Raw genomic sequence first — 19,481 nt, forward strand, 5'->3', positions numbered from 1 at the left:
ATTACAAAGCCTATAATCTATTGAGTGTGTTCATCCTATTTGTATGCATTTATCATTCATGTATCCAAACCTAGAAATATGAAGTATAACTCTGAGGTCCTATTGTAATTATGCAAAGTGTGGGCCACTAATGGTGGTTTAGATGGCTCACATTGACTAGGACAATTGGTTGTAAATGGCTCTGTTTACTTGCAAACCTTCCTGGGTATGTGCAGGCCAGCCCTGGAAGAATGGAGGCTGGGGTCTCACAGGACATGTGAACATGTCACCCGATACTGGAATCCATCTTAAATCCATTTAGAAGAAGGGGACCCAGAGAGACAAAAGATTCCCGCCTCGTGCCTAAGCTATAAAAGGGGGTGGAACAGAACAAAGGGGGCTGCCAGTATTGAGAACACCCCTGCTTTCCGCCTAAGATGTCTGCTGGAACTAACAAGGACTGTACCAGGGAAAAGGATTGGGCTCAGACTAGGAAGGAGTCTAGTCTGTGAAAGAAGCTTATTGGAACATCTCTGAGGGTGAGATTTTACCTGTAATCAGTTTCTTAATGTATTAGGCTTAGACTTGTATGTTTTTGCTTTATTTTGCTTGGTGACTTACTTTGTTCTGTCTGTTATTACTTGAAGCCACTTAAATCCTACTTTTTATACTTAATAAATCCCTTTTGTTTATTAATAAACCTACAGTAAGTGATTAACACCTGGGGGAGCAAACAGCTGTGCATCTCTCTCTATCAGTGTTATAGAGGGCGGACAATTTATGAATTTACCCTGTATAAGAATTATACAGAGTAAATCAGATTTACTTTTGGTATGGATCCCATTGGGAACTGGGTGTCTGGGTGCTGGAGATAGGTGACCTGCTGAGCAGTTTTTGGTTAAAGCCTGCAGCTTTGGGGGCGTGGACAAGACCTGGGTCTGTGTTGCAGCAGGCTAGTGTGTCTGGCTCAACAAGCAGGGTTTTGGAGTCCCAAGCTGCAGGCCAATGGGGGCTGTGGGAAGCGGCAGGGGCCGAGGGATGTGCTGGCCGCCACTTCCCGCAGCCCCCATTGGCCAGGAGCGGCAAACCGGCCTGCCCGGGTGCTTACCCTGGCGGGCCGCGGGCCAAAGGTTGCCGATCCCTGCTCAAGGGTATTAAAATGGGAAATTATAATTTTGAGGTTGGAGTTGAGGTTTGTAAAATGAAATCGTATATTTTCTACAATGTTTATACGTGCTTTAAATTTATACAGTTGAATTATGCACAAGAGGGGCATGTGTGTGTGTGTGTAAATAAATGGATAGTGAGTGGCAGAATGATAGGAGGAGATAGGAAAAAATATCCAACCTAGTTTTGAAGATTTAACTTACTCATGTGATATAGACACAAAGATGGAAGCAATTTGTCTGGAGAAAAGTTTCTCATTCCCCAACCCCCTCTCTTCACACTTGGATGTAATCAACTCAGGATGCTTACTTGTTTTCCAAACAAGCAAATTATGCTGCTGTAGACAAGTATTAAAAGAAAGATTATTTAAAGGATATTTAAACTCTGATCCTTAATGATACATGCTTAAACCCTCAGGTCCTGATCCTGCCAGGACTTATGCAGGAGAAGTCAATAGGACTTCTTATGTGCATAAAGTTAAGTATAGGTGGTAACACCAAGGAGATATGGGCCTTAGTTTGCTTTCAACACATCTTTTTGGGGAAAAAAATATTATTTTCATGTTTGAACCAACTAGTTACTTTTCCACTAGCTATTACTGCACATGTATAAATGTAGTTGAACTGCAGGCTCTTTCAGTTTGCAGAGATACACAATAACTGTTTGATGCCATTAGATAAAAAGTTGAAAAATCATTTCAACAAATCACTTGACACTTCAGGGTGATGGTGTTGCAGCACCAAGGTAGCACCAGATGAATCGAGGGTCATCCAATATTTCACCCGGTGCTTAGCTAGAGAACAGGGAATAGATAAGGCTTAACCTGACTGAGCTTCAGCCAGCTTAAAACAGATTGATGTTGTTAGGATCAAGGAAACGACAGGAGAATATGACCAGGATTAGATCTGCCCCTTGAAGTGAAGGTAAACCATTTGGTTACTCAAGTTCACAATGTGGGGGTTTGTTGGATCCCTATCTGCTGTTTGATGATCACATAGAAGCTCAGGATACAGAAGCTCTCTTTATCTTCAAGAGTGATACAGTGCATTCTTTCACGTTATTCTATCAATATGTCTTATCCTTCTTCTGGGTAGTCTACCACTGTAGATGTGACAGTGGTCTGAACAGATCTGGAGCTGTAGTTAGCAAAACTTCTCGACAAGAGGAATGCTTATAATGCTTTTGAAATAAAGCCAGGTTTGTACCTAGATGCCTTTCTTAGGAGTATCAGGGGTAAGAGCCTGTTTTTGAAAATTTTGCCCTGGCTCCCTCATACCTCACTCTTGGGGCAGTAAGATAAACATTCCAAACCAACCAACTGACCACTTAAACTAATCATTCTTACTTAAAAGATTAGGACACTCCAGATATGCCCTGATAAGAACTGTTTATCTGGGAATATGATAGGACTTTACGTTTTTACTGTCCTTTGGAAAGGGAGCTCTATGAAGTCAGTCACATACTAATGGAAATGCTTCTTAAGGCGTACTGATGTCCCACTAGAACTCAGGTTTCTATAACTGTAAATACTTGCTGCATGGCTCAAAAACTATATTAACTAAAGTTATGTCTTTATGTACTTATTTCTATGATAGTTAACCTTCCAGAGTAATAGCTGACAATTTAAATTATTCCTACATTTTGGTTTACATTATGCATTTCTTAGGGTAAATCTGCACTCTGAGATGAAGGTATATGTGACGTTATTGACAGGAACTGTGACCGTATAGATCATTGTTGCAACCAGGGTCCTATGGTTGCACCGGGTCTTGTACAGAGGAGGTCAAGTGGGATGTCTACGAAAAGGTTATTTGCTGGTTATGATTTTGCCATCTTTATGTGTGTATCATTTTTGTATTTGAAGTTATGAATATTGACTATGTACTTGTATCTCAATGTGTTTGATTCTAAGTACCTTCAGTGAAGCATTTGGTCAGCTCCTTGAGACAGGACTATTCTCAGTAAGTGCCCAATCAAGAAACACTTAACTGACTGGATTTTGGGAGATGGCAATCCACATCTGAGCTTTCCTGGGAATGTTCAAACTAACATGTAAACAATGGTGTTGGCCTGCAAAAAGCTGAATCATTCATGGATACGTGACTTGCCCAGGTGGCTACAAATTCCATACTGTTGATGTGATTTTGCACAGGAGAACAAAGGGGTTTCCACCCACAAGAGAAAGAACATAAAAGGCCCTGGAAACCCCTCCATTTTGTCTTCAGCTGGCTCAAGAGATAGCCTCTCCACCCCCAAGAGATGCCTAAAAAAAAAAAAAAAAAACTGGAACAAAGGACAGTAACTACTGGTGTGTGAATGATTGCTGGACCCAGACTAGGAAGGAGTCCAGTCTGTGAAAGAAGCTTAAACACTCCAATTTTGGCTCAGTAACTTCCATAACGTAAGAACAGCCATACTGGGTCAGACCAAAGGTCCATCTAGCCCAGCATCCTGTCTTCCAACAGTGGCCAACGACAGGTGCCCTAGAGTGAATGAACAGAACAGGAAATCATCAAGTGATCCATCCCCTGTCACCCATTCCCAGGTTCTGGAAAACAGAGGCTAGGGACAGCATCCATGCCCAACCTGGCTAATAGCCATTGATAGACCTATCCTCCATGAATTTATCTAGTTCTTTTTTGAACCCTATTATTGTCTTGGCCTTCACATCCTCTGGCAAGGAGTTCCACAGGTTGACTCTGTGTTATGTGAAAAAATACTTCCTTTTGTTTGTTTTAAACCTGCCGCCTATTAATTTCATTTGGTGGCCCCTAGTTCTTGTGTTATGAAAAGGAGTAAATAATATTTCCCTATTTACTTTCTCCACACCAGTCATGACTTTATAAACCTCTATCATATCCCGCCCTTAATCGTCTCTTTTCCAAGCTGAAAAGTCCCCATCTTATTAATCTCTCCTGATACAGCAGCCATTCCATACCCCGTAATCATTTTTGTTGCCCCTTTTCTGAACCTTTTCCAATTCAATATATCTTTATTGAGACGGGGGCAACCACATTTGCATGCAGTATTCAAGATGTGGGTGTACCATGGATTTATATAGAGGCAATATGATATATTCTGTCTTATTGTGTATCCCTTTCTTAATGATTCCCAACATTGTTTGGGTTTTTTTGACTGCCGCTGCACATTGAGTGGATGTTTTCAGAGAACAATCCACAATGACTCCAAGATCTCTTTCTTGAATGGTAACAGCTAATTTAGACCCCATCATTTTGTATGTATAGTTGGGATTATGTTTTCCAATGTGAATTACTTTGCATTTATCAACACTGAAATTCATCTGCCACTTTGTTTCCCAGTCATCCAGTTTTGAGAGATTCTTTTGTAGCTCTTTGCAGACTGCCTGGGACTTCATTATCTTGAGTAGTTTTGTATTATCTGCAAATTTTGCCACCTCACTGTTTACCCCTTTTTCCAGATTACTTATGAATATGTTAAATAGGACTGGGCCCATTACAGACCCCTGGGGGACAACACTATTTACCCCTCTCCATTTTCAAAACTGACCATTTATTCCTACCCTTTGTTTCCTATCTTTTAACCAGTTACAAATCCATGAGAGAACCTTCCCTTTTATCCCATGACTGCTTACTTTGCTTAAGACCCCTTGGTGAGGGATCTTGTCAAAGGCTTTCTGAAAATCTAAATACACTGCATCCACCGGATGGCCCTTGTCCACATGCGTGTTGACCCCCTCAAAGAATTCCAGTAGATTGGTGAGCCATGATTTCCCTTTACAAAATCCATGTTGACTTTTCCCCAACAAATTATGTTACATAAGAACATAAGAATGGCCATACTGGGTCAGACCAAAGGTCCATCCAGCCCAGTATCCTGTCTGCCGAAATACCAGGTCCCCCAGAGGGAGTGAACCTAACATGTAATGATCAAGTGATCTCTCTCCTGCCATCCATCTCCACCTTCTGACAGACAGAGGCTAGGGACTCCATTCCTTTCCCATCCTGGCTAATAGCCTCCATGAATTTATCTAGTTTTCTTTTAAACCCCGTTATAGTCCTAGACTTCACAACCTCCTCAGGCAAGGATGACTGTGCGCTGTGTGAAGAAGAACTTCCCTTTATTTGTTTTAAACTTGCTGCCCATTAATTTCATTTGGTGGCCCCTAGTTCTTATATTATGGGAACAAGTAAATAACTTTTCCTTATTCACTTTCTCCACACCACTCATGATTTTACCTCTACCATATCCACCCTTAGTCTCCTCTTTTCCAAGCTGAAAAGTCCTAGCCTCTTTACTCTCTCTTCATATGGGACCCGTTCCAAACCCCTAATCATTTTAGTTGCTCTTCTCTGAACTTTTTCTAATGCCAGTATATATTTTTTGAGATGAGGAGACTACATCTGTACGCAGTATTCAAGATGTGGGCGTACCATGGATTTATATACTGGCAATAAGATAGTCTCCATCTTATTCTCTATCCCATTTTGAATGATTCCTAGCATCCTGTTTGCTTTTTTGACTGCCGCTGCACATTGCATGGAGGTTTCAGAGAACTATCCACGAGGACTCCAAGATCTCTTTCCTGATTAGTTGTAGCTAAATTAACCCCAATCATATTGTATGTATAGTTGGGGTTATTTTTTCCAATGTGCATTACTTTACTTTTATCTACATTAAATTTCATTTACCATTTTGTTGCCCAATCACTTAGTTTTGTGAGATCTTTTTCAAGTTCTTCACAGTCTGCTTTGGTCTTAACTATCTTGAAGCAGTTTAGTATTGTCTGCAAACTTTGCCAACTCACTGTTTACCCCCTTCTCCAGATCATTTATGAAGAAGTTGAATAGGGATTGGTCCTCGGACTGACCCTTGGGGAACACTACTAGTTACCTCCTCCATTCTGAAAATTTACCATTTATTCCTACCCTTTGTTCCTGTCTTTTAACCAGTTCTCAATCCATGAAAGGATCTCCCCTCTTATCCCATGACAACTTACCGTAATTTACGTAAGTGCCTTTGGTGAGGGACCTTGTCAAAGGCTTTCTGGAAATCTAAGTACAGTATGTCCACTGGATCCCCCTTGTCCACATGTTTGTTGACCCCTTCAAAGAACTCTAATAGATTAGTAAGACATGATTTCCCTTTACAGAAACCATGTTGACTTTTGTCCAACAATTTATATTCTTCTATGCATCTCACAATTTTATTCTTTACTATTGTTTCAACTAATTTGCCCGGTACTGACATTAGACTTACCAGTCTGTAATTGACAGGATCACCTCTAGACCCCTTTTTCAATATTGGCGTTACATTAGCTATCTTCCAGTCATTGGGTACAGAAGCTGATTTAAACGATAGTTTACAAACCACTGTTAATAGTTCTGCAATTTCACATTTGAGTTCTGAAGGAACTCTTGGATGAATACCATCTGGTCCTGGTCACTTATTACTGTTTAGTTTATCAATTTGTTCCAAAACCTCTTCTAATGACATCTCAATCTGGGACAGTTCCTCAATTTGTCACCTAAAAAGAATGGCTCAGGTTTGGGGATCTCCCTCACATCCTCAACCGTGAAGACCGATGCAAACAATTTAGTGTCTCCGCAATGACCGTATCATCCTTGAGTGCTCCTTTAGCACCTTGGTAGTTCAGTGGCCCCACTGGTTGTTTGGCAGGCTTCCTGCTTCGAATGTACTTAATTTTTTTGCTAATACTTTTTGAATCTTTGGCTAGTTGTTCTTCAAATTCTTTTTTGGCCTTCCTAATTATATTTTTATACTTCATTTGCCAGAGTTAATGCTCCTTTCTATTTTCCTCACTAGGATTTAACTTCCATTTTTTAAAGGATGCCTTTTTGCCTGTCACTGCTTCTTTTACTCTGATGTTTAGCCATGGTGGCGCTTTTTTGGTTCTCTCACTATGTTTATTAATTTGGGGTATACATTTAAGTTGAGCCTCTATTATGGTGTCTTTAAAAAGTTTGAATGCAGCTTGCAGGGGTTTTACTTTTGGTGCTGTACCTTTTAATTTCTGTTGAACTAGCTTCCTCATTTTTGTGTCGTTCCCCTTTCTGAAATTAAATGCTACAGTGTTGGGCCGCTGTGGTGTTTTCCGCACCACAGGGATGTTTAAATTTAATTATATTATGGTCACTATTACCAAGCGGTCCACCTATATTCACCTCTTGGACCGGACCCTGAGCTCCACTTAGGACTAAATCAAGAATTGCCTCTCCTCTTGTGGGTCCTAGGACTAGTTGCTCCAAGAAGCAGTCATTTAAGATGTCAAGAAACTTTCTCTCTTCATCAACAGGGAGCAGTGGGCTGAAAGGCACACTTTATCTTCAATACCAGACTGGCTAGCAGCTTCTGCAGTTGCAGAGTTCCGCAGCAAGGCCTTTAACAACGTGGAGGCCATTCTCTTCTTTGGCTTTGGAGGGGGAGGGTGCTCCAAGCACTTGTGCCTCTTGGAGGAGTGCTCTAGTGAGGAGGATATCCTCCTCCCTCTTTCTGCAGGTAAGATCAGGGGAGCACTCCTGCATGGTGAGGAAGTCCCTCTGGTCAACTGAACTGATACTGATGCCAGGCCAGCAGTGGCCTCCACAAGGATGTACTTGTCTTCTCTCTGCTTCTTGGTTCTTGTCTTGAAGCCCCTGAAAAAAAAAAATCAGATGCCTGTCCCTGACTTCACCCTCACCAAGGCACTTCAGGCAGCGAGATTGAGAGTCACTCACAAGCACTGGTTTGTGACACCCAAAGCAGGGTTTGAAGACAAGGGACCTTGGCATAGGTTCCTCCAGTACAAGGCAGAGCCTGGAGTCCACTGACAACTAATTGTGAACAATTGATTAAATAAAAAGAAAGAAGAAGCAAAAGAGGTCTAAGGACCCAAAAATGAGTACCACTAACTAAAACCAGCAAGTTCTCTAAAGGAATGATCAAAGAGCATGTTCTGACCACCGATAAGAAGGAACTATAGGATGGGCATGGCGGCTTTACCCTTTATAACCTTAGCTCAGAGCACAAGGAAAACCAGGTCACAGTGTGGGTTCTGCTAGGGAAAATTCTGGGTTCTGCTAGGGAAAATTCTCCAGCACTGGTGTACAAGGTGTGCAGCACATTCTCTCCCCTCCCCGACCATAATGGACATGTGCAATCACTCAAAGAAGAATTAGTTTCTTATTGTACACACAATCTCCTTCTAGGTTCATAACTAGATCCAAGCAACTGAATCAGTTTAAGTCTTGTGAACTGGAAGACAGCATAAGCAGTTACTTTCTGTGTGGACCTGTATCTTTCATGAGTTAAATTCATACAGAGTTGGTACTTCTTTCTGAGTCAGTACATTTCTGCCATGAGTCCCACTACATTTAGTAAAAGTCTTTTTTACAGTGTAGTTTTAATGTTTTTTAAGGTCCCAGTTTTGCAGTCTTTTCTCACATTGATAGTCCAACTGAAGGTAATGCCCAAAATTTTCAAACTTGATGCACAAGTTTGGCCACATAAATTTATTAAGTAGCCTTACTTATGAAAGGACTGGGCCCCACAACTTACATTGATTTCAGAAATTGAAAATTGTTGCTCATAGGACTATTCACGTAAGTAAATGTAATTTAGTGTAAAGAGCATAGGTTTGGGGTTTTGGTTGCTTGCTGTTTTTAAAACATCTTTTGAAATACAGAAAAAATATGCTTAAGCATTTTCAAGAATTGTTTCCAACGTCTGGTGTGTATCTTAACTTATTACATGCTGTCAAAAATTCTAAAAGTACTGCAGTAAGCACTGAGAATTGTTTTCCAAACATCCTTCCTTTGTGGTGCAAACCAAACCTCATGGTGTTGTCTGAACTAGGTGATTCTGTAGAAATTAATCTGAATGATTTCCAAGAGGTGCTGACCAATATTTGAATGTCCACTATTAGACTTGGTAGGAACATGTGAGTGATTTAGGGAGAAGATAGAAACCAAGCTCATAAAATGAGAGGAAGAGACATTGCCAGGAAGTACACCTCCCAGCTTCAGACCCACTTCTCTGTCCTCTTCCCTCCCCGCTGTGACATCTCTGAACAACTGTCACACCTGATATATTAATGTAGTATTTTTCTCATTTCTTTGCCACACCACAGTATGCAAGTCTCAAATCTGATAATATTGGAGGCAGTTGTGAAGAGATGTCAATAGGGAACTCATGGAAGGAATATGTTATTAATGAGTTACCCATGGTACTGGACAGTAAGATAAGGAAGTTTCATGTTGACCCAAAACAGAGGAGTAGTCTTCTTGATACCAGTGCCCAGAAGAGTAATTATCGGGGGAAAAAAATATTATCCACCAGGTGCAATGAGTCAGCCCTTTTATAGCATCTTGAGCTCCAGAGGAATTTGGAAAACAGCCCAGGGTTACTGAGAAATCTCTGAAGGATGAGTATAACAAGCCAGTTGCCTTATTTCTGGAGGCCCTGTCTACCCTGCTCCATCCTCAATTTCTCTTCAGAGGAGGCTCAAAATCATGGAGCTGCTTCAAAGTGGCTTTGTACTTTTTCTTACTATGGCTATTTCACCATCCTGTGTTTTCATATTAGTATGAAGTGGGTTTTAGCCCACGAAAGCTTAGGCTCAAATAAATTTGTTAGGCTCCAAGGTGCCACAAGTACTCCTGTTCTTTTTGGGGATACAGACTAACACTGCTCTGAAACATATTAGTATGGTAGCAATTAAACTTAATTTTTAAATTCAATGTATTCACAATAAGCTAAGTTGATAAGGAAAAAACATTATTGGCAAGATTCTTTTCTGATATCTTTTATGGATATTATTATTTTTCCCCCTAGCATAGTATGGCCTTACGTCGGACATTCTTCCTCTGGCAGGGTAGATTCATCATTAGTCAGTGATTATATTTACAAAACATGCCTCAGTAAAGAAAGCAGCGGACAAAATTAACATACATAATTATTTTACTAAATCACATGTTGTTCCATCCATCCTTGAGAAAAATTAGTTCACCTTTAAGGTAACCTTGGTAATCTTTCCCCTGTAAATCTCCCAAAATTTAAAGAGAATCTAGATTATTTGATGGATCAATCATCACCACCAGTCTCAGGCTAGTTTACCTTGCACACTTAAGGTCTGCTCCTATTCCCATTAAAGCTGAAATTCTTATTGACTTCAGTGGGGGTGAGATAAGATATGAAACATTTGGGGCCTCATCACCAAGTTATAAATGAAGTTCTCCTTCCTGAGGAAAGTCTCATTTGACCACTCCCCATTATGTGACAAGTAACACCTTTCAATGAAAATGTCTCAACATAACCTACCTCTGCCAAGAAAGTTACATGGTCCTTTCTGGAATTTCGGGGGAAGGATAGCTCAGTGGTTTGAGCATTGGCCTGCTAAACCCAGGGTTGTGAGTTCAATCCTTGAGGAGGCCACTTAGGGATCTGGGGCAAAAACAGTACTTGGTCCTGCTAGTGAAGGCAGGGGGCTGGACTCAATTACCTTTCAGGGTCCCTTCCAGTTCCAGGAGATATGATATCTCCATATATTTAAAAAAAAATTAATTCTAATGTTTACAAACTGACCTAAATTTTTACTGCTGCTAATTATAAATACTTCCCCTTGCATCTGAAGAAGTGAGGTTCTTACCCACGAAAGCTTATGCTCCCAATACTTCTGTTAGTCTCAAAGGTGCCACAGGACCCTCTGTTGCTTTTTACTTCCCCTACAGTGCACCTTTCTTTAAGCATAACTATGCATGAATCACATGCCTGCAAATACAAGAAAAAAAGTTTTAAGACCCAGACAAATACCATTTCCCCCTTCAAGGCTGAATGTTAACTTCATGAAGAACCTTATCTATATCACCACAAGGCTCAGTTTTAAGACTGCTATTAAACTTCATTTTTTCCTGTTTGGTATTACACCGATCAACCAATCAAGTCTTTGTTCTGTCTTATTATTGCTCATTCATCAGTAACATCAACTACAAAACATTCTCTTAATTAACATGGAAGTCATTTAAATAAAGTAAAGTACTATACATAGATCCTTCCTTAAAAACGGTAAGGGTCACATCCAACCTTTCCCATATCAACACACAGAGGAGGAATATTTGCCCAAAATTTTGAGCATTCATGTGGCAGCATCCTCTGCATAGGGCAGAACCAATGGAAGCAGCATGGACTGTAGGCCAGAAAGAAACATGTACACAGAAAAGACATGCCACTCCTCACAATCTCAGGTCTTAAGAGAGAAGTCAGTATGTCTTTTTGGTACTCCAAGCCCCTTCCACAAGGGGAAGCCAGTCCTGGCAGCATGGCTAACTGTGCTGTCGATTGCTTTCCCTAGGGGAATGGGGTTTTCATGGATCAGGCCCTCCAATGGGGAAAGGAGATTAGAATAAATTGGCAGAATTATTGCTGCTAACAGGAGCATTAACATAAATACAGTATTCTGACTCATTCAGAAAGGAATACGCCATGAAGACCAACTCTTCCCAACTCCTCCCTCTCTTGCAACTGGACTGTTTTCTTCCCAACATGCAGCAGTACCAGTAAGCAAATAGTAGGGATGGACTGGTGGCAGCACCACAGTGGTAGAAAAATACCACCACATAACTGCCTTTTCTCACCATTCCCTTACCAGTCCACTTCCTCTTTATGGCCCCAATTCAGCAAAGCATTTCAGCACATGATTAAACCCATGTTTGTTCAGCAAAGCACTTCAGCGGGAGCTTAAATTTGAGTATACACTTATGTGCCCTTGGTAGGCTTAACCATGACCTGCAGCCATCTGCAGGAAACTTAGAGGGAGGAGCACAGGTTGCAGGAAAGAAGGGTTTGGAGGAGGCATCACAAAGCCAATTTGTTATTCCTCTGGCTTGAATACTAGCTGCAGTTGCAGCATGCCTGTAACTAGTTCACTTAATAAAGACCCAAATTAATGTTAGAAATGTGGAGTCATTTCATGTTTTTACTTAGCACATCGTACATGAAACAGGGCCTAAAGTGAAACTTTTTGGTAAGTGGTTTGCTGAACAGGGATGGACTGCTGTATCTGAGCCTACACTCTTCCAGTGCCCCTCCATGCCACATTACTGAGGTAAGTGTGGGGCTTTAAGTCATGTCTTTTCTTTGGATAGATGTGTATTTGCTTATACAGCTTTCTGTTACAAAAAGCTTTGATAGGTGCCTCATATATCACAGCTTAAAATTAGTAAACTTTGTATGTTTTGCTTCTATTTTAAAGAAATATTGATCCAAGATTGAGACTCTTCTGAAACTGTAAGCAATTTAAAGTGTGCTAATATTTTTCTATAGCTTTCCAGGAGCATACACAGTGATCAAGGCCTAAGCTAAATATGATAATGTACAGTTAAAAGGTCATAAGTCAAGGCTAGTAGGCTTAAAATAATACCTCTATTTGTTTTGCAAGATGAGTGTGCATGCAAGTTCTTGATATACATTCCTGATCCCTACATAAAGATTCCCCCCCGCCCCTCCCCGTGTCCAACATTCCACATTAAATTAAGTACAGTTTGTGGGATAACATTCACCTTTTTCTCATGTGTCAGGTATTGGCAATTTCTGAAGGCAGGATACCAGACTTTATGGACCAAATGCTATCTTCCTGTTTCCTAAATTTATATTTATATAACACTTCTTCTTCTTACCACTCTTTTGTGCTTTTCTGTTCTATTACTGTAAGCAGGAGTTGTATTCAAAGTCACAAAAATCTTGCTTCCTGAGCGCTTCAAGAAACATGATTCTGGTACATGTAAGTCAGCAACATTTTCACAAGAATTGGACCGACAGACAACTTCACATGCACGCACGAATACCTAATCACAGCAAAATAACAAATTGGATAGACCTTGGAGCTAGACTGAATGACACCAGCTAAGGATCTAGTCCAATGTTCCAAATTTGTTGTTATAACATTCATATGAAGATTCAGTTTATATTCATAAGGAAAACTGAGATCAAAACAACAGGTCTGTCAATTGTCTAGACATTTCTTATGTGCCTATCAAAGGCCTCAATCCAATAATTCTTTACATCCAATTTTCTTTCAGGCAGATTTTTCTTCCCACTGATAGTATGCACAAAAAGACTCAATAAATATCAAATTATTTCCATAGTCTTTGAATATAAATATTGTTTAAACTGTTTACCTTTCTTGCTTCTCTTATCATCTTCCTAATGGTTTCCTTTATTGTGAAAGGCTGTATTCGTGGTGGATGAAAAAGTAGATCAATATTTGTACCTCCAGATATTCCAGGCATCAGATAGGGCCAGCCCAAGTCAAGGTTCGGAGCTTCCACATCAGATTCAATAGGCCAATAAGTACCCGAGGAAGAGGTATCATCAACAGCATTGTCAGAGGAATAAACTGTGTTTTGAGGAAGTTTCTGAACAGTGTTCAAAATATAATTAATTTCTTCTTCTGCTAGGAATTCTGAACATCTCTCTTTGGAAAGAAATTCTTGGTAGGCTTCTAAACCTCCTTCAATTAAAGCATCAATAGCTACACGATACCATTCCTTGTAATGAGGTTCAATGTAATTGTCTGATCTGCATTCATCGTGTAAAGATGAAAGCATAGATGATGTTTCCATTTTCACCAATATTTAATGACAAACCTTTTAAATTTCCATTCATGCACCAATGAAATGTACCTGAGAGGAAATTGAAAGAAAACAGTTAATGTTTTTGGAAATTTTAATGATAATACTTTAACCTTCTCTTCCACCATCTAAGGATTTCAGAGTGCTTTTGAAAATTCATCAAGTAAGCTTCACAAACCTAAGCCAAGTGGGTATTAGTCTCCCCTTTTTCAGATGGGGAAACTGAGGCACTTGTGAGTTAAGTGATTTGTTGAGGTTCATATGTAGAGTCTGTGGCAGGACTGGCAATACATCCCAGATTTCCTGATTCCTAGTCTTGTAGTATAAACAGCACATGTTCTGTGTGTGGAGAATGAATATGTAAATTTCCTCCAGACAATTGTTTCAAAACTCTATGCTTGTTGGACCATACTTAAAAGTGTTAAAACCCCAGCCCTGATTCCTGCTTCTTTATGCTATAGTCTCTCATAGTCCTCCCTTGTACACATACCTTTTCTCAGGCTTCTCTGAAACCACAGCCTTTGATGTCCTTATCTTTATCTACCTTTTTATTCACCATGCTGATCTAATCCTCTTGCTGCTTGAAGCAAAGCCAGCCTACCTCACTTTCATGAGTTACTTGAAACAGAGTTGTCTCCTCCCACATCTTGAATCAGACTATGACTCAGCAATCTGTTTTCTAGTTCCACCCTGCTCAGCCTCTGGAGCGGCTGCTTTTATCTTACTGTTAATTTAAAACAACAATAATAAAAAATCCGGAGTTTTTTATTGCTCACATAAATGTTCTTTTTTCAATTAAACTGGAAGGGGGTTTGTGGCTGCTGCCACAGAGAAAGGGGGTACGTACAAGGGGAGTAAGTACATAAAGAATAGAGGGCCAAGTTCTCCTCTCATTTACAGCCATACAACTCCACTGAACTTCTACAATTTCCTTACAATCTTTGGCCTAGGGAGGTAAGCTATAACTTGGAAACCCATGAGAGCATCATTCAAGTGGTCAGGTAGAACAGAAAGCAGGTACATGGCAGAACCTTCCCAACCCCAATGGTAACAACATAATGTGACTCAGAGAAACATAAACAAAGGAGAGTAGGGGAAGTTGGGAGAATAGCTATTGCGTGCAGAGTAACTTAGGACACAGATACCTAATGTGTTGCTAGAAAGTTAACATGAAAATCCTTATTAGAAGCCTATTTAATGATATTTTGCAGTAATGCATTATTTATGTAAATAATAAATGTACATATTATGCTGAACTTATTTATTGAGCACAAACTATTTTATTTATATGTAGATCTTCCTAATGTTTTTGCAAGAAGTGCAGTGTTCATTTACTTTAGTAATCTACGTTGGAAATAGCCTAAATAATATGAAAATGCAACTGAAAATGGCTTCCAAATACCACTTAAATTAAGCCTAATGAAATACAAATTAAAAGCTCCCTATAGCACACTGTACTAACTTAATTGTAAAATCCAATGTTCAAATATTATTTATTTTCAATTCTGGATAGTAATCCAAGTAATATTTGTGTCTGCAGATTTGTTGGTCTTGCAACTAAATTCCTTCTAAGGGAGGAAAGATCAGCTGGATAAAGGAGGATGAAATAGGAGTGAAAAATTAAACCAAGACTGCTGTTGAGGAGATTGCTAAATCTGAAGCTTAAAAGAAATGGGAAAAGGCCAATCTGAAGCTGGCATCAGCCAGACACACGAAGGATTCAATTTGAATTCTGTCTCTGGGGCACCAGAAGGAGAGATCATCGCCCAAAATACTATGCTCTTGAGCCTGGAGGAAAAGGAGTGTTTTTTGCTGCTACTGTAGTGGCGGATTTCAGTGGTTAGCAGTAAGCTAAAGGAGGCTTGGTTCATGTCCGCTGACTGAGAATTATGATGTTTTACAGTGGGAGATATGCAGAGGCTGATTATCCACCGCCTTGCACAGTGGGTACAAAGTAGGTATAAAATAGGAATAGTAACATCTTTACACACACTTTGTACAGATGCAAATGACTACATATGGTGCAAAGCTGTGGAGAATCAGTCCGTGATGCATAAAGGAGCAAAAAAATTAAAAAGACAAAATTAGGCCTCTCATGAAGTTGAGATAGTATCACTTTGAAATCAATGTTTTGTGAACTCAAACAACAGGGCAACACTTTTTCAAAGCTATTTAAGATCAAGAGTGAAAAGTTATTAAGTACAAAATTCATAGATATTCAACTGAATATTAATGGGAAGACAATTCACTAATGCAGGCTACTAAATTGACCAGCTAGTGCACTTTTGTAGGACTTTCCCAGGGGTAATATCACTCTAACCATTGCACTGTTAGTTTGATGGTAAGGGCCTCATCCTGATTCCACTGAAGTCACTCTCTCTAAGGTATTTCTAAAGAGGGTTACTACTGTGGTATCTAAGTGTTGTTGGGAATGGGAATTCCCATTGATTTCAATAGTTGGAACAGGATCATGCAAATATAAAACACTGACATCTTGAGAACAAGTGAAAAAATAACACTACATTTTAAATTATATAGATCTCATGGCAGTGTGCAATCTTCAACTGTGGTGTTACACAACATGGTTAGCCAGGGATTTCCTACTTTCTGTATATATTTCCCTTCTATCCTTTGTCATACTTTCTTTCTTTATTCTCTTCAGTATGCATTGCTATTCAATTTATTCTGTGTGCACCTCCACCCCTAATAAATATATAATAAATATTGGGTGTGGGGACTGATGCATGATGAATGAGGCAAAGCTTCATTTGTTCCACTATCCATTCCTTCTAACTAGTCTATGCAAGTCTCTGCAGTGGGGATTAAGGGAAAGAAGGTTTGGTTTTCTTATTTTTAATGGGCTAGAAACTCAGATGTTGTAGATTGGAGTTCAATTTAAGTTAATGGAGCTTTATAGATTTATTCCAGCCAAGCATTTGGCCCAGCATTGATATTTTTCCTTTTCCTTTGTTTTTAAATAAGGACAGGGGGGTTCTTTGGTTTTTGCCTGTTGTTTTATTGAAGAAAATGTATTTATTAAATAGGACATACAGATCAAATGCAATTACCTGGGCTAAGACATATGGCAGCAGGCTATAAATACAATATGACTCTCCATCTCAAAAAAAGCTGCAGACTTCTGCATTAATGAATTTTGTCCCACATAAGACTAATTATGTTTCTCAGAAAAAAATGTTGCTTATAAAAGTGTCAAAAGCAGCATCCTTTTAAGAAATTAAATAAATTTCCTGTTTATCATAAGGAAAAAGAAAGCAGTCAAGGCAGGTGAGACACATGGAACATATTGTCTGGAATTAAGGACATCAGTGTCTGGTACGTGGATAAGTTAAGACAAAAGAAGACTCTCAAATTGAAGTGATTCTATCAAGTAGATATAGTACCATCTCTAACTCTCTTGCAATTGTCTTTTCCCTTCCCAGAACGTAAGAGTTATTGCACAGGAAGGGCACCTTGATGGAAGGTTAAGAACTTGTAGAAGGTACGCTATAGAACAGAGATTTAGACAATTGGTCTGTCAGGCAAACTAAACTTTTCATATTTTTTATGGTGTATCAGCTAGTTAAAATTTCACTATATTAAAAAAGTATATGGTTTTGGTTTTTTTGAGATCTTTTTAATATAAATCAGCACAGAGATTAAATTGAGAAACAAAGTGCGCTGACTTTTGAAAGATTTTTTTAAGTCCCTTCCGCCGTGTATATTGTTTCTGTACAGTGGGCTTGAGTCTTCAAAGACTCATTCTCAGGAAGAAGAACAGGAGTACTTGTGGCACCTTAGAGACTAACAAATTTATTAGAGCATAAGCTTTCGAAGTACTCCTGTTCTTCTTTTTGCGGATACAGACTAACACGGCTGCTACTCTGAAACCTGTCATTCTCAGGATTAATCCTTACATTAGCAAACCTATTACTGATACAGCTAAGGATTTGCAGGATCAAGCCCATAGTCTGAGGTTTCAGTAATTTGCCTGAACCCATCTTCCTATCTTTATATATGTCAAATGCACTTTGATTAATCAGACTTTGTGTACATATTTTTAAAACAGACTGGCTGTGAGAAAGTTGTCAGGTACCTTCTGAGATATCAACGGTCAATTCCAGTGCTTTCCCTATGTTTAGTTGCGTGCCCCTGACATTCACTGTATTAGCCATCTTCCACTTATGGACATAGGGACTGGATACTTAACACTGGTCAAGAAAGAATTTTCCTACCAAGAGCTGAAATGTGCTTCACTGAATGAATAGGAGATTTGCATTTCAGAGCACGTGATCCAGCTGAATCAGTTGGTACAGTATGTAAACTCTGCATGCATCCTGCACAGGCTTGCTCATTTTTGCTCACGCAAACAACATACCCCGCCCTCTCCAATGTTGCTATAAGCAGCACAGCAAGACAAAGTTTGTATTTTGGGAAGGAAGTGGAAATGTGTGTCTTCGTAGAAATGGACTTACAACATGTTAGCCTCCACAAAGATGACAGATGGATGGCAGACATAGAAAAGGCAAAATAAATAATGAGTCCTGCTCCATATTCAGGCCCCTATACATTGCACATTACTCTAGGCAATGACCCACCTGTGGGTATATATCAATGAGACAATGCACAAACATCTCCCTACATCCCTCACCTCTATCACATATGATGCTTGTGGATTTTATGGCTGTTATTGGAACAATACACCTTTAAACCAATTATTCCTATTATCAAAGCTATGGACAATACACAAGAGCCTTGCTCAGCCAGTTGTTAACAGAATAGATGTTTTATGACACTGCATTCCCTACCTGGGTATTGCCTTTCCTACCAAAGGATCCAAAATGCTCTATTACAGTCAGAGGAAAAGTAGAATTTAATAGGGAAAAGTTGAACATCATTTTTTCTGTAGGATAGAAAATTAAACTTGTTGACACAAATATGAAAACTACCAAATGCTGATTGACCTTTAGGAGACTAAACCTGTGGTGGCTATGGCCAGAGCTGGAAAAGTTTCTATAAAACAAACAGAAGAAAGACCCAACCAACAGCGATTGCATAGGTGCTCAATAGGTGCAAAGAAGTGCAGAACAACCCACTATTTACTTCAGGTGGGAAGCAAAGAAGTGGTAAAAGCTGGAGTGAGTTCTACTTACAGCCTTGCCTCCAAGAAATTTCAGGCCCTACAGTAAGCCTGGGGGAAAGGACCCAATGGCACATACCCAGGGCAGCAGAGCAGTTGTGACCATGGAGCCCTTCAGAACATTGCTTTCAGTGGGCTTAGCCAGCTGCAGGTATGTTACCTGCTGAGTGAACTCTCTGGCAGTGGAGGTGATGAGCTGCCCCAAGACATGACCAAAACCAGTGTGGTGTTAGCGGTGGGGTGCTAAGCCGGCAGGCTCCACTCCATGTGACCCAGCCTATTAGTAGCTATTTGGCCAGTTCACTACTTGGGTGGGTGTGGCAAGCGGACAGGCTCAGAGCAGGCCAGAGTGGGCTGTCGCTCCTGCAGCATGCAAGCCCAGGCTTGGAGGAGCACAGAGTGCACCCACAGTGGGGTGTGCGTGCAAGGCAGGTCCCGCCCTCCACAGCCAAGCTTGGATCTCCCAAGATCTGGCCGTTTCTGCTGAGACAAAGCCCAGCTCCTGGGCACGTTTATCCCAACAAGTCTGCAGCTCAGAGTGAAGCGGGGGGGGGAGCCTACAGCACCCAGCCTCTGCTATAGCTCTGCTCACA

At 40.1% G+C, this 19,481-nt stretch overlaps 1 protein-coding gene across 1 annotated transcript in view; it reads right to left on the minus strand.

Annotated features, from left to right (window-relative positions):
- The window catches only part of FAM83B (family with sequence similarity 83 member B), a 54,784-nt gene extending 41,006 nt beyond the window's left edge, over window positions 1-13,778 (minus strand). Inside the window, exon 1 of the mRNA XM_034766306.1 lies at window positions 13,299-13,778. Coding sequence (XP_034622197.1) covers window positions 13,299-13,742 — 444 coding nt within the window. The 5' untranslated portion in view covers window positions 13,743-13,778. The remainder of the gene's footprint in view (window positions 1-13,298) is intronic.
- Between the last annotated feature and the right edge of the window lie 5,703 nt (window positions 13,779-19,481).

The sequence above is a fragment of the Trachemys scripta genome, chromosome 3 (assembly GCF_013100865.1).
Source record: "Trachemys scripta elegans isolate TJP31775 chromosome 3, CAS_Tse_1.0, whole genome shotgun sequence".
In the NCBI taxonomy this organism is placed as follows: domain Eukaryota; kingdom Metazoa; phylum Chordata; order Testudines; family Emydidae; genus Trachemys; species Trachemys scripta.